The following is a 22,927-nucleotide window of genomic DNA, read 5'->3' on the forward strand; positions in this document are numbered from 1 at the left end:
TCAACACTAAAGAATAAGATGAGATTATGCAGATCTTTGAAAACTTATAAATATGCCAAATTGATTTTGTTTTGTGCAGATATAACATGTCAAAATAATGGGTATCATTTATTTTTTATATTAGTTTCTTCTAATCTAACTCGGATCCAACTTATTCAATAATCATGTCAAATTTGATGACTCAAACTCATTTATTGTGTCATATTCATGTCAATTAAACAATCATTTTTAAATTTTGTCAATTGTAGGTTTCAATTTTTGAATTTGTAAATTAAGGTGTTTCTGTATTTTCCTTCCTCATTAATATAAATAAAATCCTACGAGTGGTTCGGCAACCTCATGCCCTCAAGGCTACGGTTTAATAGGCTCGATCTAGGATTGTCCTAATAGATTTTTAATTGAATAATGATATATGATCGAAAATAATGTAAAATTTAGTACAAAAGCACAAACAATAAACTAAAAAAATTATACTGTAGTATTTTTTTTTACTTTTTTTTTGGTGTACATGCATGCCGTTGTTTCTAATTATAAATATAAAGTGGATTTCTAATATACATATAAAAGATATATATGAACAAAATCCTACCTTACATAAATAGTAGCACATGAACCCCGATATACAAAGTTTATCAATGAAATTTTAAATATTCATATTTTTTATTTATTCTTATTTAGTTTTCCTAATGCGATTTTAAATGAACTGCCGACCTTCTTTCCCTTGCACAAAAGTGCAACTCGGGGTGAACTTGGAAAAGCCCGGTCCAGGCCCGCAAATTGCCATCCCATACAAGAGTACCACTGAAAGCTCTCTCTGTGTATACGCCATCTCTCGCAAAATCTCTCAAAAAAATCAATAATCAATCATGTCTACGGCCATGGTCGAAGATTCTAACATCGAAGATGATCAATTGTCGTCGATGACCACGGACGATATTATCCGCGCCTCGCGTCTACTTGATAATGAAATCCGCGTTCTCAAGGTACGTACATACCATTTTCTCTCTTTTTTTTTCCCCCTCTAAAATGAAGTGGTTTTTATTCATATATGTATTCAAATAACTGAATTGATTTTTTCCTGATTTTGGGTTTAAATTACTTGTTGTTTTGATGGGGTTTTAGGAAGAGCTGCAAAGAACAAATCTTGAGTTGGATTCGTACAAGGAAAAGGTTAAAGAGAATCAGGAGAAGATTAAGCTCAACAAGCAGCTTCCTTATTTGGTGGGAAACATTGTTGAGGTAATTTTCCCAGTTCCTTTATTTTTTGTGAGTTTTATTTTAATTCAAAATTTCAAACTTTTTTCCCCAATTTATGGTATTATGAGTAAAGCTCAAAGCTTTTTATTTAAGCATAATAATTTTAGGTTAGAAGATTATTTTTTTTCAAAAAAAGAAAAAAAAAATCTCAAAGCTGTTCTTCCCTGAAGAAAAACCGTGTTATTTGAGTGTAATCGCTAGCAGCTGCTAGTGGAAAGGGAATCATATATAAGTTTTACTGCTGTCAGATACGGAGATTGTGAGGTTGGGGCTTTGACCTTGATCTTTTATGTCTTTAGATTTTGGAGATGAATCCTGAGGACGAGGCAGAGGAAGATGGTGCAAATATTGATCTTGACTCACAGAGGAAGGGTAAATGTGTAGTGTTGAAAACATCCACCCGTCAGGTGAGCCTCTTATCTTCTAATAGTATCTGTCTATGTCTGCTTGTTCCTCAATGTATAGCAGTAGAGCATGTCTATATGAATAAATTGATTGCTGATTAATATTGCATCTGAAACTGTTTCTGCTTTGTTGGTTAGATTTTAATTAAATTTCTTGTTCCCTGTTGAAGTTTTAATCCCAATGCCAAACAAATAATTTGAATTTATCTACAGACCATCTTTCTTCCAGTAGTTGGGCTTGTTGATCCTGATAAGTTGAAACCTGGTGATCTGGTTGGAGTGAATAAGGATAGTTACTTGATTTTGGACACACTGCCTTCTGAATATGATTCACGGGTGAAGGCAATGGAAGTTGATGAGAAACCAACCGAAGATTATAATGACATTGGAGGGCTAGAGAAGCAGGTATGTTGATGATTCATGCTTTATAATATAATACTAGGTGGTGATTATTTATGCAAAGTATCTGATGTCTTTTTTTTTGCATTTGTCTGGTATGACAGATCCAAGAACTCATTGAAGCTATTGTGCTGCCAATGACACACAAAGAGCGTTTCCAGAAGTTGGGGGTTCGTCCACCTAAAGGAGTGCTTCTATATGGACCTCCCGGTACTGGGAAGACATTGATGGCTCGTGCTTGTGCAGCACAAACAAATGCTACCTTTTTGAAGCTCGCAGGCCCGCAACTAGTCCAGGTATGATTTTCTTTTTCATTCTCAAACTCATTTTTCCTTTTAAGTAAATATATTTTGGAACTTTTTTTATGGCGATTTGTAATTTGTCTGGGAATTATTTGTTGTGTTCACTCTTCTAGATTGCCCCGTATTGGCTTAGTATGTGTCCTTTGATCCATTGATATTGACAGCTGGTACTTAATCATTGAGATCTTTGTAGTTATGATGCTTGCTATAATTTGTGTACTCACTAATGAACTTACCTTGAGTATGTATAGATGTTCATTGGAGATGGAGCCAAACTAGTTCGTGATGCCTTTCAACTTGCAAAGGAGAAGTCCCCCTGCATTATTTTCATCGATGAAATTGACGCAATTGGTACAAAGCGGTTTGACAGGTGAACCATATCTTTAAGTCATCATATAATGTGCAATCAAGTTGTTGTTATTGGTTTGTGGGGGTTTATTATTGAGGTTTATTCTTAAATAGGCTCACTGTGACTGCAGTGAAGTGAGTGGAGACAGGGAGGTGCAGCGAACTATGTTAGAGTTGCTCAATCAGCTAGATGGATTTAGTAGCGATGATCGGATTAAGGTTTGTTAAGGCTCATACGGATGCCAGATTTTCTTATTTACTCCCTTTATGGTCGTCCAGACACGAGTACAAGCTCTTTCAAGGTTTTAATTCTTTTTGCAGTGTAAATTTGAGTTCTTCATGTGAGAGGGTGTTTCGTGACTAAATGAACCGTAGTATGGCACTTGGAATTAGATCATCCCGTTTCTATTTAGGATGCTTGATTTTGCTAACAATAACTTCCTTTAAATTTCAGGTGATAGCAGCAACAAATCGTGCTGATATCCTGGACCCTGCTCTTATGCGATCTGGTCGTTTGGATCGCAAGATCGAGTTACCACATCCGAGTGAGGAAGCTAGAGCTCGCATTCTGCAAGTATGTCTCTTGGAAATGCTTTCTTAAATGACTTTGTGTGTGTTGTATTTTCTCTCGCATTTAAATTCTTATAATATTTCCTTTTTTCGATCCTGTAGATCCATTCGAGGAAGATGAATGTTCACCCAGATGTCAACTTCGAAGAACTTGCTCGATCCACTGACGATTTCAATGGGGCACAACTAAAAGCTGTTTGTGTTGAAGCAGGGATGCTTGCTCTTCGCCGTGATGCGACTGAGGTACCCCTCTCTTCCCCTTCAGCTGCAGACTAGCGGGGCTTTAAGCTTTTTGAAGCAAAGCTAATTTGAGTATTTGGATTGTTGTCTCATATAGGTCAACCATGAGGATTTCAATGAAGGTATCATTCAGGTGCAGGCTAAGAAAAAGGCTAGCTTAAACTACTATGCATAGACGCATCCAAAGGCAAAGTTTTAGCCTCTACTTCAATTGGTAATTAATATATTTTGGGTTGAATATTAAAAAGATCGTATTTATTGTCTTTGTACTGTACATAATATGTTATAATAAGAAGTGAAACTCCAAATCTGTTGCGTGATAATTTTTTTTAATGTGAAAAAAGTCAAACTGTTACTCTTGAGATATTTTTTAGAGAATCTATGTTGATGGAAAGGAAATGCCAGGATACCATGTAATCGAGAGTTTTGCAAGTTTCAGTGTTTCGCGGTGAGGTCATTGGAACCGTTCATTTGTTTACAGATAATTAATGAATGGTTTTAGTTTTCTTTTTCCAATACTGAGATTTATATAATGATCATCACCTGGCTTCAGTTAGTCTCTCGCCGTGGCCTAGTCTCATGAAATACGCCTATCAAGACTGTTCTGTATAACAGGACTAACTCAAGTTAGGTTGGACAAACCCTTTAGGAGTGTCTTTTTCAAAATAAATAAATAATAATAATGAGTGGATAATGTCTAGTGGAAACTTCTTGCTGAAGATTCTTCTGAAGTTATATAGCTAGTAATGATGATGGAGCATATTATATTAGGGTCATATTATTTTACTTATTATGTAACATGCAATAATCTTTGAGTTAGTCACTTCAAATTAAAAAGTCACAGCATGTGAAACAATTGAGTTATTATAGGTGATAACTCATGCATTTGCTATATCATACATGATACATAACATAGTTCGCCCATTACATTATTATGATAGATAACATAGTTCGCCCATTATATTATTACCACTTGCTTTATTCTCTTAAAAATGTCAGACATATGCAATGATATAATTTGTTATATTAGCTTGTAAGAACAAAATTTGTACAAAATTTTTTACATGTATCGTTATTACTTATATATAAACTTAAAAGGTTGCGTCATTTTGATACATTATAAAACCTTTTAATGTGTTCTAAAGAATCAATATTTATATGATGCGATATTTCGCTCAATTGTTCAATTAATAAAGCACCATCAAGCTAGTCGAAAGTGCAAGTATTAATTTCAAATAAAAAGAAAAGAAATTATGTATAAATTTGTATTCCCTTCACAAACTTTCTTTCATGCAATATTAATTTTTTCCGGCCGCCAAACATGTGACAATATCTTTCAAGGCTTTGTTTATATGAAATTTTTATAGATGCAAAAATCTGAAAAATCAATTTTTTTAATGCATAACTAAACCTTAAACTACTAGTTACTAATGAAATTCCAGAAGGGAAAAAAAGTGAATTATTTAAAGATAATAAAAAAGAAATAAAAGCACAAATTTCATAGGAAAAAATTAAATGTTTCAACAAAAGCATATGTCCTGATATCATGATTTTCAAAAACATCAAACGAGACATAACCAAACTCCAAATCTCCAGTACACGAAACTTGACGGCTTGAAAAAAAGAACGTGCTTTCTTTCTAGCCTAAAACTAAATGATACCCTTATGGTGAGTAGTAGAGAGGAAAATAGAGAAAAGGAAGAATGATTTCCAATTCCTTTATTTCGTTTAGTATGGAATTCTAGTGAAAAAAAAAAAGTCACTTTTTACTTAAATAATTTTATCTTTTAGTGTTAAACTATTACTATTTATTACCAGCAACAAAGTTTGCACTATTTTTTTTAAGGTGAACTAAAATTCTTTTAACTACTGTACATGGTTAGAGCGTAAATATATTTTTGACTTTGTAATATAAAATATAAATAAATTATAACAAAAACAAGCCCCATGACCTTGCACAATAAACATTAAAATAAAAAAAGTAATGAAAATCTGTTCATCACCATCTCTCTCTTCCTTCTCATCTCTCATTAAAACATTAAAATAAAATTCTTGTTTCTTAAAAGTTAAAATCATATAATTTCTTCCTTTCATCATTTCCTCCAAATTTGTAAAACAAGCAGCCCTCTTTTTCTTTAAACTTAGGAACCCTTAGTTGGTGCTACCCTCACATCAAGACTTAAAAGTCCATGTTCACCTCATTTAACCATCTATGATCATCTTATATTGGCGGATCCAACTCATGGAGCCATTAGTGCAGCTAATTGCCAATGCTAAGCCGCCGTCGGTTTATAATTTTTGTTATGTTAAAAAACAATTTAATATAGAGAATTTTTTTTGTAATTAACTAATAATTATTTTTCAAAAATCTTACTCTAGTTACAACTTGAGTTAGCCTCCCTTAGCTTCACCACACCACTATTTATTATTAAATACATTTGAAAATTTTTAAACTTTAAATTTATTTAATTATTAAATAAATTAGTAATACATAATTAGTTTAAAATATATTTATATCTATAATTTTATTTGTTTATGTTTAAAATTGTTTTTATTTTTATTTTTTTACTATGTAATCACTACTATCCGGAATTAAAGCTCAATATAGATTTAGGATATTATTCTAAATTTTAATTCCAAATCTAATAAGCACTATCTATGTGTGGGTGAAATAAATCTCTTTAAAATTAGGAATAAAATCCAATGTCTTTAAATTGAAATGAATTAGTAAAAATCTTGAAGATGAATTAAAAGGTATCTCCAGATCAATTCATAAAATTTTTACTTTTTTTTTTTCAATCAACAAATCTGTATACTGCACTAATTGTAATTATTGAAATAGAGTGAAGGCTAGAAATAAAACACAGTTTAAGTTTTATGCGGGCCCGCCTCCTAATTGCAAGTGCATTGTTCCCGGACTTCCGGCAGAGGTTTACAATGGTTGGATTTTGGAGAGTTGGGGCAAAGTTGTCAATTCATACATTGTAAAAATAACGGAAGCTAAATTCCACCACTGTAATAGAGGAATCTCAATTCCTCAATCAACCGGAAGGTGAATTTCATTTGAAAGTAAAATTCGGTTTAGTAATGGTAACCAAAAAAGTGAAACGACAACGGAGCTTGAATTCTTTTTTCACCCATCCTCTCGATCCAACCAGACACTACCTTAATAGTTGGCAATATCAACTTGAAATATTAACTTCCCAACGACGAAGTTTGATTGCTCGACACTAGCCACTCCTAATGGTTGACATAATATTAACTTCCCAAAGATACATTTAGTTGTGATTGCTTGACAACAAAATTCGCCCACTCAAGTTGAGTCACTTAGTTAGATTAGTTTCCTCCTATGTCTTAAAAAGTAAATTAAATAAACGCAACAAAGCAAATTTAAGAAAACAAAAAAAAAGAAAAAAGAAATGACATGCGAGGAGATAATGATTATGAATTTCTGAGATAATAGTTTTTCATTGACTGTTTATTATTAACAAAAAAAATTATATTAGTGTGAGAATCTTCAAAACTCTAAGGGAATCCAGAAAAGAAATGCATTTTTTTTTTCACGTGAATTATGCATTTTATAGAAACAAAAATGGTATTCTTCTGTTGCATTTTACACAACTATAGAGAAACAAAAAGTGAGTGATACAAATGACAAGATTGAGTTGCAAAATTAGCACGTCATTAATGACTAATATTGTTTACGAGAATTTCACAATTTTACATGGATGCATTGCAATTAGGAACGTGTGACATCAATTGCATACGGGTCCGTTTGTGATTGGTTTTGAGAGGCTTAAAAATGATTTTGAAAATTCAAAAGCTAATTTTAGTATTTGATTAAAAAAAATCAAAATCACCTTTGTCAAAATCAATCGCTCTTACAACTGATTTTGAAAAGTATGGAAAGAATATATTTTAAATTCTGATTTTGAGAATCAATTTTATCCTTTTAATACAATTTCATAAATATCCTTAAAATTATTACCTAAACTCAAAAGTATCCTTATTCAAATTGGAAACAAAATCAATATTTTAATAATTTTTTATTGTAATTCATCAGTATAAATTTATTTATATCAATTTATTGGTCAAATTATTATTAAATTTGTTTCACTATATTATAAATTTAATTATCAATTGTTTTAAGATAAAAAAATTAAAAAATTGATATATTATGAATTTTATTTCTAGTAAAAATTATTATAATACACAATTAAAAATATTATAAGTACATATTTTTATATGTATAAGTAAATTTTATTTTACATTATGTACATTTTAGTAATTTGTTTTCTTTCGGTAATTTAATAGTAAAATTTACCAAACGTCCATAATTGCTTTCAAAACTCACAGTACTTCTGAAAAAAAAAATTACTAAACACTTAACTAATTCTCTTTATAACTGATTATTGTTATTGCACAACTAATATCAATTATTTTAGAAGTTGCAGCATTCCCAACCTAGCCCTATGTTCCACATGATATTATAAATTCTTTGTGATTATTTGTAAGGACAAATCCATAAAAATATGGGTAGCCACATGCAAGTGATACTTTGTTTTGTTTTTTTTTTTTTCCAAATTAATTATTTCCCGAACATATAGTAATCCCCTAAAATAGTATCAGCAAAAATCAATAATTTTAACTTATTTAGAACTTTTTGAATTTTTATTTATTATGTAAATACAATATTTTGTCAAACATTTAAATTATAAGATTTAATTTTTCTAATTTGAGCCATTTTTTAATTAGTTATTTGTACTTTTTCTATTAAAATTTGATAGCATATCTGTTTAAATTTTTAATAACAACAACAATAATAATAGTAATAGTAATTTTCTAATGTATTGAAATACATTAAAACAAAGTAAGGATATTAATAACTGACAAAAAATATAAATTTTAAAAATATATTGAAATCTGTATTTTTTTATATTTTAGTGGTATCGTAACCTTATATATATATATATATATATATATATATTTTAAAATACAAGAAAATTCTAAAAAAAATTAAAATTACAAAATTTAAAAATTTTAAAACTCAAAATATTTAAACCGCATGTTCTACGTGTTTTTTTTAGACTTTCCCTCACTTTAATATGAGCTCTCTTTTTTATCAATAAAATTTCGTGTTTTTTTATTTCACTAGCCGTCGTAATTTTCCTTTGGGGTCAGATTACAAAGCCCAAGCCCAGGCCAATTTATAATTTCTTGCACTTCATATAAGCGGCATTCAACCTCTCCGTTTCTTCGGTAACAAGTTGGAGTTTTTAACTTTTGAGCCACACTCTTGTCTCTCTTTTATTTTCTCGGTGCAAATTTTGTGGGGAAATATAATCATATGGCGACGGCAATGGTGGAAGATCCCAACTTGGAAGACGATCAACTGTCTTCCATGACGGCCGATGATATTGTTCGGGCGTCGCGGCTACTCGACAACGAGATTCGTGTCCTAAAGGTAACAGATCTTCACATTTTTTTTTAAACACCAACACTTAATTTTGAAGGGTTTTATTCGTTTGCTAGTTTTGCACTAGGTACCTGAAATTTGTTGATTTTGTGATATTGTTTTGGGTGGGGTTTAGGAAGAATTACAAAGAACGAATCTTGAGTTAGATTCGTTCAAGGAGAAGATTAAGGAGAATCAAGAGAAGATTAAACTCAATAAGCAGCTTCCTTACTTGGTGGGCAACATCGTTGAGGTAATTTTTAGTTAAAAAATTCCTACATTTTCCCAATTTTGGCAATGATTTAATTATTATCTACGGTCGTATGAGTAAAGCTAAAAGCCTTTTATTTGAGCTTATTAATTTTGCGAAAGGGTTATTTATTTATTTATTTTTTAAAATTATCAATGCAGTTACTGAAGAATGTTTTGTGCGTGGTTTTAAGCTGATTTATTTGAGTATAAGTGCAAGCTTCAGTATTAATCTTTTTCATGTGTTTAGATTTTGGAGATGAACCCGGAGGATGAGGCTGAGGAAGATGGTGCTAACATTGATCTTGACTCGCAAAGGAAGGGTAAATGTGTAGTGTTGAAGACTTCTACTCGTCAGGTGAGCTGCGCATTCTTAAATGTGTTTCTGTGTGCGTGTTCGTGTATGTATCAGTAGAGCATGTCCATGTTAATTAGCTGATTTGTAATTATTGTTATTTCTTTAAACGGTCTCTGTTTTGTTGTTTGGATATGAACTTCCTGTTGAAGCCTTAATTTTGACACCAATGTGCAACTGTATTGACTTTGGATTGCAGACCATCTTTCTTCCGGTAGTCGGGCTTGTTGATCCTGATAAGTTGAAACCCGGTGATCTGGTTGGAGTTAATAAGGATAGTTACTTGATCCTGGACACACTGCCTTCTGAGTATGATTCTCGGGTGAAGGCAATGGAAGTTGATGAGAAACCTACTGAAGATTATAATGACATTGGAGGGTTGGAGAAGCAGGTCAGTTTCTCGTTCATGCTTTATAATAAGACTTGGTGGTGGTTGTTTATGCAAAAAAAAAAAAAAAATCTGATGTCTTGTACTTTTATCTGGTTTTTATTGTGACAGATACAAGAACTTGTTGAGGCTATTGTGCTGCCAATGACACACAAAGAGCGTTTCCAGAAGTTGGGGGTTCGTCCACCTAAGGGAGTGCTTCTGTATGGACCTCCCGGTACTGGGAAGACGTTGATGGCTCGTGCTTGTGCAGCACAAACAAATGCTACATTTTTGAAGCTCGCAGGCCCACAGCTTGTCCAGGTATGATTTTCATATCTCAAAACTGTTTCTTTTTGGTAAATATATCGAGTACTTTCTGCATGGCAATGTGTAATTTATAAGTGTTTGCGTCTACTCTTTTAGATTGCCATTATTGGCTTACAATATGTCATTTCATGCATTGATTTTGACAGCTGGTGCTCTATCAATGTAATATTTGTAGTATGATGTTTGCTATATTTTTGTTCTTACTGATCAAATTATGTCGATTGTGTAGATGTTTATTGGAGATGGAGCCAAACTGGTTCGTGATGCCTTTCAGCTGGCAAAAGAGAAGTCCCCCTGTATCATCTTTATTGATGAAATCGATGCAATTGGCACAAAGCGTTTTGACAGGTAAACCATACCAAGTTATCATATAATGAAAACCAATGTTGTTGTTGTTGGTTTGTTGGGGTTATTGTCGAGGTTTATTCTTAAATAGCATTACTGATATTTGATCAATTCACTGATTGCAGTGAAGTGAGTGGAGATAGGGAGGTGCAGCGAACTATGTTAGAGTTGCTCAACCAGCTTGATGGATTTAGTAGTGATGATCGAATTAAGGTTTGTTAATGCTTGTGCAAGCTGCTAGATCTTCTTATTTACTCTTTTTGGGTCGTCCAACATGACTGAAAGTCCTTCAGAATTCTTGAATTCTATGTTTACAGTTTTGTATTTTTGTTCTTCATTTGAGTTGGATGGACATTTTGCTTCTGCAGAATACTGTCTCTGACATTTTGGTGCTTTATGACTAGCTCAACTCTACCGCTGCACTTGAAATAAGACTTGATATCGTTAACAATATTGATTCTTGTTTATTTCAGGTGATAGCAGCAACAAATCGTGCTGATATTCTGGACCCTGCTCTTATGCGTTCTGGTCGATTGGATCGCAAAATTGAGTTCCCTCATCCCACTGAAGAAGCAAGAGCTCGTATTTTGCAAGTATGTCTCTCAGAAATGCTTTCTTCGATGACTTTGCGCGTGTTTTTTTCTCGCTTTTACTTATCTTATAATCTTCTCCATTATCAATCTTGTAGATCCATTCAAGGAAGATGAATGTTCACCCAGATGTCAATTTTGAAGAACTTGCTCGATCCACTGATGATTTCAATGGGGCACAACTAAAAGCTGTCTGTGTTGAAGCAGGAATGCTAGCTCTTCGCCGTGATGCTACAGAGGTACTGACTCTCCAACCATAGGCTAATGTGGCTTTGAGCTTCTTGAAAGCAAATCTAATTTGAGTATTTCGATTGTTGTCTTATATAGGTCAACCATGAGGATTTCAATGAAGGTATCATTCAGGTTCAGGCTAAGAAGAAGGCTAGCCTGAATTATTATGCCTAGACATTGATACCCGAGAGGAAGCCCCTCTTGGGAGTTAAGGTTAATATCATGTGTTTTTTCAATACATTGATGTAATACTTTGTTTTAATATAAAATTTGCCCTAAATTTCAAAATTTAGAAGAAAACATGATAATTGTGACAAATGCATTGGCTGAAAGATCAAGTTCTATTTTCAAGTGAAATTTGTGCTTTTGTGATGCCTGGAGGATTTGTCTGCCTGCCAAGCTATTTTTCGCCTCCGTGATTGTAATTTGCACCAACAGAAATTACCAACTTTTCAAATTCTTACATCTACAGGAGTGTGAGTTTAATTAGTGAAACAAACGTTAAAAAATGCCGTCAAGCACTCTAGATTGGTTGCCGAGAAAATTTAGGTCCAATGAAGAGCAATCATCAGTTTAATTTTACCAAAACATTCTGATTATTTAAGAAACCCTTTTACGGGACTAAAGCTTTTTACATAATTTTTTTCATTCGGCACGTTGGTCGAACTTCTTAACATATCGGAGTAAAAATTAGATTGGTATCATATGAGGAAGATCAAGCGGCAATTGAAAACTAAAAATTTCTAGAATAGACAAATGATGAATGAAGCACCAAAGAGGGGCACAATGTAATCCTTTCTCCTGCTTCCGAACGCTTTTAATAAAAAAACACAGTATCATATATTATCTGTATTCTTTTATTACTCAAGCTGAATTAAGTATAAATCTCCTCATCATCAGAAAGACAGAAAAGCATATTATTAAAAAAAAAAAAAGTATCAACTTTGAACGCAGAGATCCTCAGAACACACTATTTTTATAATGTCTACTAAGAAGATCATAAATAGCTTACTTATATATCCTCAACTAAAGTCCTAAAACTAAAGGTGTTTATGCAGCCACTGAAAGCCAATAGTCACCCGTATTCCATAGACTTGATTTTAACACTTAACTTCCTTTAATCCATATGCAAAGTACAGAAACGTTGGATCGGTAGCACCCTCCTTATAGTATGCTAACACCAAGCCTGCATCGTCCTGCATGCTCTCACCCACAAAGCTGCAGCAAAAACACTCAAGTAATTAACGCACATAGCATTGTACTTATAAGAACACATTAAAGATTGAAATCCACCATGAGAATTCATGTATCAAGTAACAAAACACATACAATTGAAGGTCGCTGAGCTTTGAAAGCAGGAACTTGGTAGCTCCCTCGATGTTCTTCTTAAACAACTCTTGCTTCTCTGCTTCCAATTTGGGTGTCAACAATTTGATGTACCGCTTCATGAAGGTAACAAATTGCTTTTTTTCAAAAGCAGGTTGTTCCTGCACTTGATCAATGAAAACAAATCAGCACAACAACTATATAAGAACCAAAAATCTGATACAGTTATAAAATCATCAAATGCTGCTGTTGAGTAGTTCCATTCACCCACCTGAAGCCTGAAGGTGTCCACAATATCGACAACCTTGACAGCTTGGTCATCGACACCTTCATCGTCATCTCCGCCTTCTGCAGAAGGGTTAGCCCCAATGTCTACGTTCACTGCCCCTTGAACAACCCACTGCCAAAATCCAACCAATGTGCAAAGATATAGACTAATTAAAAGAGCAACGCTAAAAGAATCTGCTAGCAGCCTAATAGTAAGAGCAAAAGTTAGATAAACCTTTTAACATTAAAGGGGCAATTCAATTGGTCATAATTGAAAGAAATACACACACACACACACTAACCTTGCCTTCAACTTCCCACAGCATTCCATTTTCAATTTCCTTGTACGGGAATGAGTCTGAGAGAAGCTCATCACCTGAAAATTAAACAAACCAAACAAAATTTAGCTTATAAATGAAAATAGTAACAAGGACATAAAAAATCAGAACTTGAATTATAAGGAAAACAACATAAATAAATCATAAAATTTAAAAAATACCCTTTTCATATTTTTGTTTAACATAGCTATATTCAATGGAAAATATATATATATATATTCTGCATGAAATCAAACAAATATACGAACAAATAAACATATATTTGACAGAAAAATCAATAGAAATAATTCAGAATTTCAAAGAAAAAGAGGATTACCAGAGAGAAGATCCTGATAAACTAACATGTTTAATGTTTATGAAATTTTTTTTTTTTTGGTATCTGTTTAATTTGATTCAGAAAACTGAAATAAGAGAGCAAATTAAAAGAGCCTGAGCGTTTTCAGCGGAGCCTGAGGCGCCAAACTCTGTTGTGTTCAGACTTACCAATTTACCTCTCGTTCTTACCGAAATTGCAGTTTGACTCTCTCTATTGACCACAATTTTAACTGACCCTATAATTAAGGAAAAACAAATCACCTTTTTTTTTCAAATAAAATATTTTATTTCGTATTTAAGTAAAAAGAGAAACGCCAAATTTGTCACGTGATGATTTATCTGGACGTGAAAAAAGTCAAACTGTTCTGAGATTTTTTTTTTATCACTCGTGTCAGAAAATCTATGTCGACAGGAAAGGGGTACTATGCAGTACACACAGATAGTCTTACCGACCAGTTACAGCTAGTTCCAATGGCCCACGCCAAAGCTGATGATAACATGATGTATGCCTATCGATTCACGATGGGATAATCAGAACCGTACACATGTTGACAGCAAAGATAAAGAAGGTAGAGAAATTATCTTTACACGAACTCTTTTTTGTCATATACATACAACTAACTAACCAAAAAAAAAAAAAAATTGATATATTTTATGCACCTCTTTTTTTTTTAATTTATATTCTTAACCACTTTCTCACTATTTTACTTTTGACCTTTTGAAATTTTAAAAAATAATAAAATTTATAATTAGATAAGAAATATGATTGTAGATAATTATCAATTTTATAATTTTTTAGAGTTCCAAGACTTTTAATACATTTTATGGTAAAATAATTATTTTATTTAATTTTTTTTTATCAAATTCTAATAGTGTTAGCAGTAAAGTGGTAGATTTTTTTATTTAGATTTTTTTTATCAAATTCTAATAGATTTTTTTTAATGGTAAAAAATGGTTTCTGTAGAGATAATTTTTTTTTAAAAAAATAAGTACAACTTCAAAAGAATTAATATTAAAAATTAGGAGCATGGTTAAAAATAATAATGACATATGTTTTTTTATTTTAAAAAATAATAGAGTTTTTAATATAATTTTAATGCTGGGAATTTTTTTTCCCTAAAGAAAAAAATATAGGAATAATATTTTTAATTATATCAAGCACCACTGGTGCCAATTTGGGTGCAGGTACGCGCAATAGAGAAAGGTAAAAGCAGAGAGAAAGGTACAAATGGGCCAAGTTGGCTAGAATATCCATTGCACCCAGACATACTCTTTGATCTTTGACATGATAATCTTAGTGGGATTTTTAGGATAAAGCTGATATGTTACTAAAACTTTTATCGTGAGACCCTCAATCTTTGACTACAAAAATATTGCTTCTTCTCAATGACCCATGTGACTGCCACATGCAAATTGAGTATTAGGCAATTGTCATGCACTCTCTTTATTAGCTGTAAGCCTGTAACCAAATCATCAACTTGTAAATAAAGAAATGGTGTTCATGAGCAATTTCAATGTTGTTTTTTTTTTTTTTCAGTTCTTGTGTGATTTTAAATCGTAATAGTCTATTTCACACCTTACAATCATCATCTATGACGGTCCATATTAAATTTTTTCTTAAACCATTAAGATCATAACATCAGTCACAAAGTCGGATTTACGGTGAACATTGATCTCATACTCAAATTTAGTGTGTGCGTTGATTCTAATTATTAATTGTAAGCTATAAATATTTATAAATTTACCTTTGAAGTATAATTCAAGTATTTAGAAATTATGATTATATAATAATCATGGATATATTAAAAATACAACCCGCACAAACTTTTAAGAATTGAATCAATTGATGCCAATGGACATTTAGAAGCCTTGCAAGTTAAGTTTAGTAAATACTTAGTCTTAACTTGACGCCAACCACACATACTGATACTGTACACCCACATGAAAAACAGGACAAAAATTAAAAAAAGTACTCATTTTTCTTTTTTTAATATCACTCCCTCCAATTTTTGTTTGAAATCTTATTTATATGATGGGATAATTTTGTCCTGCACCCAACTGTTTCAACATTTTTCACCACACACCCATATGTTTCGAAAATATTCACTCCACACCCAATTCCGTTAATTTGACCGTTTATTCTAACGGTCAAAGGGCAAATTTGGAAATTCATATCCTAAATATTATTTGATGATGATAAATTAAATTTATTTGATAATTTAATTGATGAAATTATTATTAATTACCTTTAAATAAATTTTTTTAATGTAAACATTAATTATTAAATTAATATTTTATCTCATTTTATTTTTCTCTAATTCAAGATAAGGGGTATTTTGGACATTTACTTAAATTTCAAATAGCTCCGTTAAACATAACGGTCAAATTAACGGAATTGGGTGTGGAGTGAGTATTTTCGAAACATATGGGTGTGTGGCGAAAAATGTTGAAACAGTTGGGGGCAGGATAAAATTAACCCTTATATGATTTTTCAGAGTTCATATATGGTGTGTTCGGAATTAAGGTTGGACAACTGTAGTTTAAAAATTATTGTACTAAAGTGTTTAGTAAATACGAACTGTTGTAACTTGAAAGTTATATTGATATGATTTTTTACTTGTATAATAAAAAATTAATTATATCTTTAATAATTTTATCAAAATTATTATTTAAAATATATATTTATTTTATATTATTAATTTTTATTTCATAATTATAATTTTTATTTCATAAAAATTACAATATCCCAATTTCAAATAAGAGCATAATCAATTAAAATTCAGAGATTATCGCATTAATTAACTAAAATGTTATTTTACATTTTAATAACACAAAACGTCCGATTTGCAAAATTTACCATCAAACTGACACAAGATATTTTTCTTCGCCATTTCCATTTCAATTGTACAATGACACTGAAAAGAATCAGAGAAAGAAAAGGAAAAGCGATATTGAGCACTGTACGGATTGATATTGACCCTGTCCAATCATCGATTCCTTTCAATAAATAAAGCAGGCCACTGATCACATTGCTTGCTGCATCATACATATAATGTCAAAGAAGATGTGCACTGCAAACTCTTTTTACAAAAAATATATATATATATATATATATATATATATATTTGTTGGGTATCTTCCTCATTAAAAAAGTTAAATCTATAATTGGATAATAAACATAACAATGACCATCCATTTTTTATATTGTATATTTCAATAAATGCGACAAATAATTTATTAATGTACTATTTGTTATGATATCAGTTATTCAGTTCCCACTTTTTTTTTAAAAAAAAAAAATTATCAGTAATATTTTCCATTTTATTATTTATTTTTGTGAAACAAAAACGAAATAAAAAATTAGATAAATTAAAAAAAAAATAGTTAGGTCAGATGAGACCCAGAAAATCAAAACAAAGGGCGTTCGGGCAACAGCAGGCCAACAACCAATGTCAAACAAAAATCAACCAACACGAGAACCACCCAAACTCGATCTGAGCCGTCCATCTTTCCTCCTTTGGACAGCGGACAGCGGTTGATAACAGCAATCCAACAGCTGCAAATCTAACGGTACGAAACCAGTTTACGACAAAAAAGATAAGCGAAGCGGAAAACAAGACAAAACAAAACAGAAAAAAAAAATTAATTGAAAGAAAATAATTTCATTTCATCTCCTCATCTCTTTCTATCTGCTTAAACCGGAAAAAAAAAAACGAGAATTCAATTCTGAAGTTTTATTAACTTATCAAGCTGATTCCGTCTTCGTGTTACTTATTCTCGCCTGAATTAGGGTTTGAGATTTGGGGACTTTTCGCTTAATTATGGGATTAGGGAGTAATGATGACGATGACTTGGTGGTTGACGACGGCGATGGCGACGTTGGTGATTGTGACAGCCGTGGAAAAAGCTTTCGCACCGTTTCTTGCTCGATTTGCCTCGAATTGGTCACCGACAATGGGGATCGATCGTGGGCCAAGCTTCAATGCGGTCACCAATTTCATTTGGGTAAGTCAAAATTTGAACTTTTTTTAAAAAATTATTATGTTGAGTTTTTATTTGTTTTACAGTTGAATTCATGAGATCTAGGCTTAATTGTGATGATCATGTTTATGCTTTCATTACATGAGCATTCTTTAAATTTATGTTTTTCCACATATTTATCCTCTGGTCTTACATTTTGTTAGCAAAATAACAACGATAGCAGAAAATGTTTGAATTATTGTTATGAGGATGTTGTTTTAAGGAGGATATTTATGGATCACAGTTGATTTATTCTCATCGTCTGATGCAGTGGATGATTTTTTTAAGACTAAGCTTCTGTCATCATCATTGAGATTAGATTTTAGAGATCAATAATAGTTGATAATTGAAACCAAGGCATATTCATGTCTGGGAATTTCCGAAATGGCGTTGTTGTTGTGTATTTTCCCACAAATAAACTCATGACTTAACATGGATCAATGAACTGTAGCTTTGGGGACATTAGCAACTTATTTGAGTGTAAGAAGTAAGATTTAATTGATTCTGTGCTATATTGGTGGTGGTGGTGGTGTGACGAGTGAGAGATTCACTAGATACTTGTTTTGAACTAGGTTGTAAGTTTGTGATGATACTAAATGTGCCTGGTTAATAGAATCAGGTATCTTGTAACATTATACCCTGAGATATTTTGTGGTGAAACTAATTTAAAGTTTTAGGACATCTTATTTAAAATTTAAAGAACTGCCAATCCATAACCTTACATCTTTTGTTCAGACTATAAAAAACAGAGTATGCTACTGTTTTGAACTCTTGACTTTTTGCATTATGGTTGCACTTGGCACATTAACACCCACCGGATCATGATGCAGCAATATTAATTTATTCCGAGATATATTTTTATTCTCAATACACTCACAAGTTTATTCACTTTGTACCATTGTGTATATCCTTTCTTAGTTTATAATTTAATTTTGTTATGATTGTCTTCAGATTGCATTGGTTCAGCATTCAATTCAAAGGGTGCCATGCAATGCCCTAATTGTCGAAAAATTGAGAAAGGCCAATGGCTTTACTCTAATGGTTGTCGCTCATTTCCGGAATTTAGCATGGATGACTGGACCCATGATGAGGATCTTTATGATCTAAGCTACTCTGAAATGGTGCGACGAAATTTTTATTAGATCACTTTTGCTCAAACATTCCTTTGATTATCTGTATTCTCTCGTCTTTATTTTAATTTACCTTCATATATGCAACCTTATCATCGCCACATAGGCCATTCATTTCATTTTCACGGATGTTCATAATTATGTCGATAAGATTATACTGACAATGCAGTTATTTCATTTCTACTTTACTTTCCAATTTATACTAGATTATCACATTGTACATCTCATTAAAAGAAGAAAAAGGTCTATTCAAAATATTGCGCATGAACCCTCTATTCATTCAAATTGTTGAGGTATCATAGTGCATTCTGCTAAAAAGCAGATTCTCTCTGGATTCAAAGATTTTTCATCACGATTTACTATTTGAAAATTTTGTTACAACAAACTTAAGGTCTCTGAAGCACCATTGCTTCTTTAAATACCAAACAAAAAGTTTCAGTGTCCATGTTTCTGGTTTCTGAAGCGATAGCCTTGAACAAAGAAGCCTGAGCGACCAACACTTTTTCTGTTTTCCAGGCCAATTGGGAGAGTGTCTACCATTCTACATGAATGTTGCTGTTGTTCATGAGGTTCTCTACAACTTTTGATTTATGCATCCAAGTCATTAGTATTTGCTTGCATTTTGGTTTTATTTTTGTTTACATGCATGACAAGAATGAATCAACTTCATGGTTAGTCACTTTTGACCATATTATGTGCTTAGGTTTACACGCACAAGATAATACTTTGATTGAACTTTACATGTTCTTATTTCTTTGTTGTTTCCATTTGCAGTCTTTTGGAGTTCACTGGTGTCCATTCGGTAGCTTAACACGACTTCCTTCATCTTTTGAGTAAGCATTTTTTTTTGTAACGAAGTTTACATCTTAATTGTTTTATGCTTTAGTAAGCTCAATTTTTGTGCTGTTTGCTTTTCCATGAAGAGGCTGCATACCTACATAGTTGTTCATTTCTTCGGAATTCTTTGCATGGATATTTCCTATTGAAAATGACTGAAATCCATAGAGAAGAGATTTCCTCTTTGAAAAAAGACAGAAGTAATTAATAAGAATTGGGAAAACTGAGTCTCCCTTAAATCAAAATGTAAAAAATGGTGGCATGGGTTGTTTTAAGGATTATCTATCTTGAGTTCAGGAGAGTTCTTAGTTGTCTTAATTTCTTTGGCCTTCCAAAAGCTGCAATCGTGGACACAAAATAATAGATATCTGTATCTCTAAGGATGCTAACATTTGTTGTTGTTACCCTGCCTGACCTTGGCTAAAATTTCCCCTTTAACCATTTTTAGATTTGCATTACATTCCCTCTGAGATGCTATGCAAAAGATGCTTTGAAAGAGTTCACAAGGAACTGGATGTGTTGCAATAGACTTTTGTTGTTCTTAATAGTCATCTTAATATATTTCATGTGCTAGCCTGATCAGAAAATCTTGTAGTCATCCTCTTTCTTAATAATTTTCTTGGATTCTCTTGATTGGGGTATTTGGTGGTTCACGACTTTTTGGCGCCTCAGTTTAATGCATGCAATCATCGGAATCCATGTCAGTTAAAATTTTTGTCAGCAACGCTTGTAAGTTCTGTATTCGGCTTAATATATAGGGGGAAAAAATATTGAAAATTTCTAAAAGGTTTGTTGGGACCTGAAAGTAACTGAAGTCAAAATTTAATTATGAGGATGGTGGATACTGATCTGGTACATGAGCCAATTAACACAAGTCATGGACTAACCAATTCTGGCCATCAAATTGATCGCAAGATGTTAAATGCTGGATATACCATGTCTCTTTAAGTTCTTGGTGTTCGTGATGATATTACATGACTAATGATGCATTTGGTCCATCCTGTTTCACATTACTTGAAAGCACTAACTGACTGTAGTAAGTGCAGTAGACCTTGGAATTTAATGTTGCCCTAACTATGCCATATCAGTCACCTTTCAAGATGAAATGAGTTCAATCCTATTTCTACTTTTTGTGAGTTTTGGGAGATTCTACTTGTTGCTGGAGAGTATTCCATTAACAATATAAACATTTACACTCTGTTTTGTTTAGAAATTTTCATAACATCTACAAATTCTGCTACTAACGGTGATGTAATTAGGATTTTTCACTGGTGTGATGTTTCTCATTTTTTTAATTTTCCACCTAGTTGTTGCAGTTTTGTTTCCTTGGACTGCTGTTTTGACTCTTTTGATCCTCTATTTCTCTTTCAACTTTTTCTGACATGTTTTGTCATTCTATTATCGTGGCAGTGAAGGGGAATTATCATCAAATGCATGTAAGATGTTCCTCTCTCTCTCTCTCTTTTTGGGCGTAAATAGAGATATCTGTAGAGGATTTGAGTTGGAAGGCGAAATGCATAACGTATTGATTGAAGTAATTTTTGAAATGCAGATCATGATCTATTGGGACAACATGCCATCTTCGCTGAACACACAGCCGTATCATCTGCTACGCATCCATGTCCTTATATTGCTTACTTTGGACCCATTCATCCCTCATCCTCGAACACCGGTGGAAGTGTTTCAGATAATTCCAATTTTAACAATCCCTGGAATGGTCCATCAATACACAGTGAGATGCCAACTTCATATACTTTCCCGGCCATGGATCTCCATTATCACAGTTGGGATCAGCATTCCTCTTCCTTCCCGACATCCAGTAATCGAATTGCAAGCAGTGATCAAACTTCAATTCCACATGTCACTCAAAGGTCATCAAGGACCAGTTCTGATGTACCCAGATCAGGGTCTATTATGCATCCATTCCTTATTGGTCACGGGTATGTATCTCTATGTATTTCTTGTTGGTTCCTGGACTGTTTCTTAACTTTGTCATCTCCTTTCATTGCTAACTGAGTTACTTAAAAATTAAGTGCAACTACTTCACCACAGTAAGAGGATTAAATTTCCTGTTCCATCCCTTTTCCCTTCAAATGCAGCTAGAACACCTCCCCCTCCCTTTTTACCCTCAGTTGAATCTCTGTTAATTTTTTGGGGATTACTGATCATAACATAGTCTCGTTTCCACTTTTCAAGTGCTAGAGCTGGAAGTTCAGTTGCTTCGTCCATGATACCTCCATACCTGGGCAGTAATACTCGGGCACGTGATAGAGTCCAGGCTCTTCAGGCATATTATCAACAGCAGCAGCCAGGGAATTCACCAGCCATGCGTGCACCACTTATCCCTAGTGCCCGAAGACCTGGCAGTCATAGAGTTATAAGTCAGGTAGGGCCAGTGGCCTCATCATCGGATCAAAATGGTGGCTTCTATTTCTTCCCACCAGGAACATCTGGTCGCAACTTTCAAGAAGCCGAAAATCCGCCATCGAGTCGCTTCCATACATGGGAAAGAGACCACTTGCCTCCATTCTCACACAGCCAGGTGGACAGAGATTCAAGTTCAAGCTGGGGTGCATTCCACCTGCACCAAGTTGCAAGTGGCTCAGATCCAGGCCTACGTCCCAGCAGCTTGCGCCGAAGGCATGGGTCTGAGAGGACATGACATTGTCACAAAATCAGTCGTGGGCTACTTTCTTGTCCTCTTTTGGTGATGAAAAACTACCACCACTATTGACTGAAAACCCAGAATTATGTATGCTTGAGAAACGATATATAATGCTTGGAGTCCCTTGTCAATCGTGACAAGACTCAAAATACTGAGAGTGGCCTTGAAAAACGATCTTTCTATGCAGCCGTGTGTGGCGATGTGATGGACTTTTTCGTCTCCTCTAGTTTATTTGCCTTTTGAGGATACAACTATCAAATAAGATCATTTGTTGAATGGCATTACCATATTCTGTACATGCATTCAGCCTTTTCTTTCGGACGAAGTCGCTGTTCGAGATAGAAGCTGATTAAGATCCTGCGATTTTTTAACTATAACTACTTTGATTTTACTTTGATCGTGACAAGACTAAAATCAATTTGTCAAATAAACTAAAATCAATCCGGACTCTATGGTTAGCCAGGAGTTTGTACAAAAGACCCTTCAAGATCAATTTATGGGGAAATCATGATATTTTTGGTACGAGGAATACCAATAAATAAGGCAAGGGAGTTCGGCGGCGAAATTTTAACGCCGTTTTAATGGTT

The 22,927-nt window shown here is 33.1% G+C and overlaps 4 protein-coding genes across 4 annotated transcripts; 3 read left to right on the top strand and 1 right to left on the bottom strand.

Moving 5' to 3' along the window:
* Positions 1–803: 803 nt before the first annotated feature.
* On the top strand, positions 804–3,882 carry LOC102614810 (26S proteasome regulatory subunit 6A homolog). The gene is made up of 10 exons (XM_006472034.4): positions 804–983; positions 1,123–1,239; positions 1,557–1,664; positions 1,875–2,066; positions 2,165–2,356; positions 2,614–2,732; positions 2,842–2,929; positions 3,165–3,284; positions 3,383–3,523; positions 3,618–3,882. The coding sequence occupies exons 1-10, from the start codon at positions 867–869 to the stop codon at positions 3,693–3,695; spliced, it is 1,272 nt and encodes a 423-aa protein (XP_006472097.2). The 5' UTR covers positions 804–866; the 3' UTR covers positions 3,696–3,882.
* Positions 3,883–8,761: 4,879 nt separating this feature from the next.
* Positions 8,762–11,814, top strand: LOC102615113 (26S proteasome regulatory subunit 6A homolog). The gene is made up of 10 exons (XM_006472035.4): positions 8,762–8,984; positions 9,112–9,228; positions 9,475–9,582; positions 9,779–9,970; positions 10,079–10,270; positions 10,506–10,624; positions 10,747–10,834; positions 11,095–11,214; positions 11,310–11,450; positions 11,539–11,814. Exons 1-10 carry the CDS (start codon positions 8,868–8,870, stop codon positions 11,614–11,616), a joined length of 1,272 nt encoding a protein of 423 aa, XP_006472098.1. The 5' UTR covers positions 8,762–8,867; the 3' UTR covers positions 11,617–11,814.
* A 467-nt stretch (positions 11,815–12,281) lies between these two features.
* LOC102615390 (translationally-controlled tumor protein homolog) lies at positions 12,282–13,860 on the bottom strand. The gene is made up of 5 exons (XM_006472036.4): positions 13,690–13,860; positions 13,338–13,411; positions 13,040–13,168; positions 12,772–12,929; positions 12,282–12,660 (listed from the first exon to the last, which is right to left on the bottom strand). The coding sequence occupies exons 1-5, from the start codon at positions 13,715–13,717 to the stop codon at positions 12,543–12,545; spliced, it is 507 nt and encodes a 168-aa protein (XP_006472099.2). The 5' UTR covers positions 13,718–13,860; the 3' UTR covers positions 12,282–12,542.
* Positions 13,861–17,097: 3,237 nt separating this feature from the next.
* On the top strand, positions 17,098–22,624 carry LOC102615689 (E3 ubiquitin-protein ligase RFI2). The gene is made up of 7 exons (XM_006472037.4): positions 17,098–17,258; positions 17,479–17,693; positions 18,660–18,829; positions 19,613–19,671; positions 21,086–21,111; positions 21,228–21,615; positions 21,872–22,624. Exons 2-7 carry the CDS (start codon positions 17,510–17,512, stop codon positions 22,335–22,337), a joined length of 1,293 nt encoding a protein of 430 aa, XP_006472100.2. The 5' UTR covers positions 17,098–17,258; positions 17,479–17,509; the 3' UTR covers positions 22,338–22,624.
* The last annotated feature ends 303 nt before the right edge of the window (positions 22,625–22,927 follow it).

The sequence above is a fragment of the Citrus sinensis genome, chromosome 5, assembly GCF_022201045.2.
Source record: "Citrus sinensis cultivar Valencia sweet orange chromosome 5, DVS_A1.0, whole genome shotgun sequence".
In the NCBI taxonomy this organism is placed as follows: Eukaryota; Viridiplantae; Streptophyta; class Magnoliopsida; order Sapindales; family Rutaceae; genus Citrus; species Citrus sinensis.

Coding starts and splice junctions, on each gene's coding strand:
- LOC102614810 (XM_006472034.4), top strand. CDS start 867: ATGTCTACGGCCATGGTCGAAGATTCTAACATCGAAGATGATCAATTG. Junction 984..1,122: donor ATGAAATCCGCGTTCTCAAG/GTACGTACATAC, acceptor ATGGGGTTTTAG/GAAGAGCTGCAAAGAACAAA. Junction 3,524..3,617: donor TTCGCCGTGATGCGACTGAG/GTACCCCTCTCT, acceptor TGTCTCATATAG/GTCAACCATGAGGATTTCAA.
- LOC102615113 (XM_006472035.4), top strand. CDS start 8,868: ATGGCGACGGCAATGGTGGAAGATCCCAACTTGGAAGACGATCAACTG. Junction 9,971..10,078: donor TTGGAGGGTTGGAGAAGCAG/GTCAGTTTCTCG, acceptor TTATTGTGACAG/ATACAAGAACTTGTTGAGGC. Junction 11,215..11,309: donor CAAGAGCTCGTATTTTGCAA/GTATGTCTCTCA, acceptor TCAATCTTGTAG/ATCCATTCAAGGAAGATGAA.
- LOC102615390 (XM_006472036.4), bottom strand. CDS start 13,717: ATGTTAGTTTATCAGGATCTTCTCTCTG. Junction 13,169..13,337: donor TGTGGGAAGTTGAAGGCAAG/GTTAGTGTGTGT, acceptor GGATTTTGGCAG/TGGGTTGTTCAAGGGGCAGT. Junction 12,930..13,039: donor TGGACACCTTCAGGCTTCAG/GTGGGTGAATGG, acceptor GATCAAGTGCAG/GAACAACCTGCTTTTGAAAA.
- LOC102615689 (XM_006472037.4), top strand. CDS start 17,510: ATGGGATTAGGGAGTAATGATGACGATGACTTGGTGGTTGACGACGGC. Junction 17,694..18,659: donor CGGTCACCAATTTCATTTGG/GTAAGTCAAAAT, acceptor GATTGTCTTCAG/ATTGCATTGGTTCAGCATTC. Junction 21,112..21,227: donor GGAATTATCATCAAATGCAT/GTAAGATGTTCC, acceptor TTTGAAATGCAG/ATCATGATCTATTGGGACAA.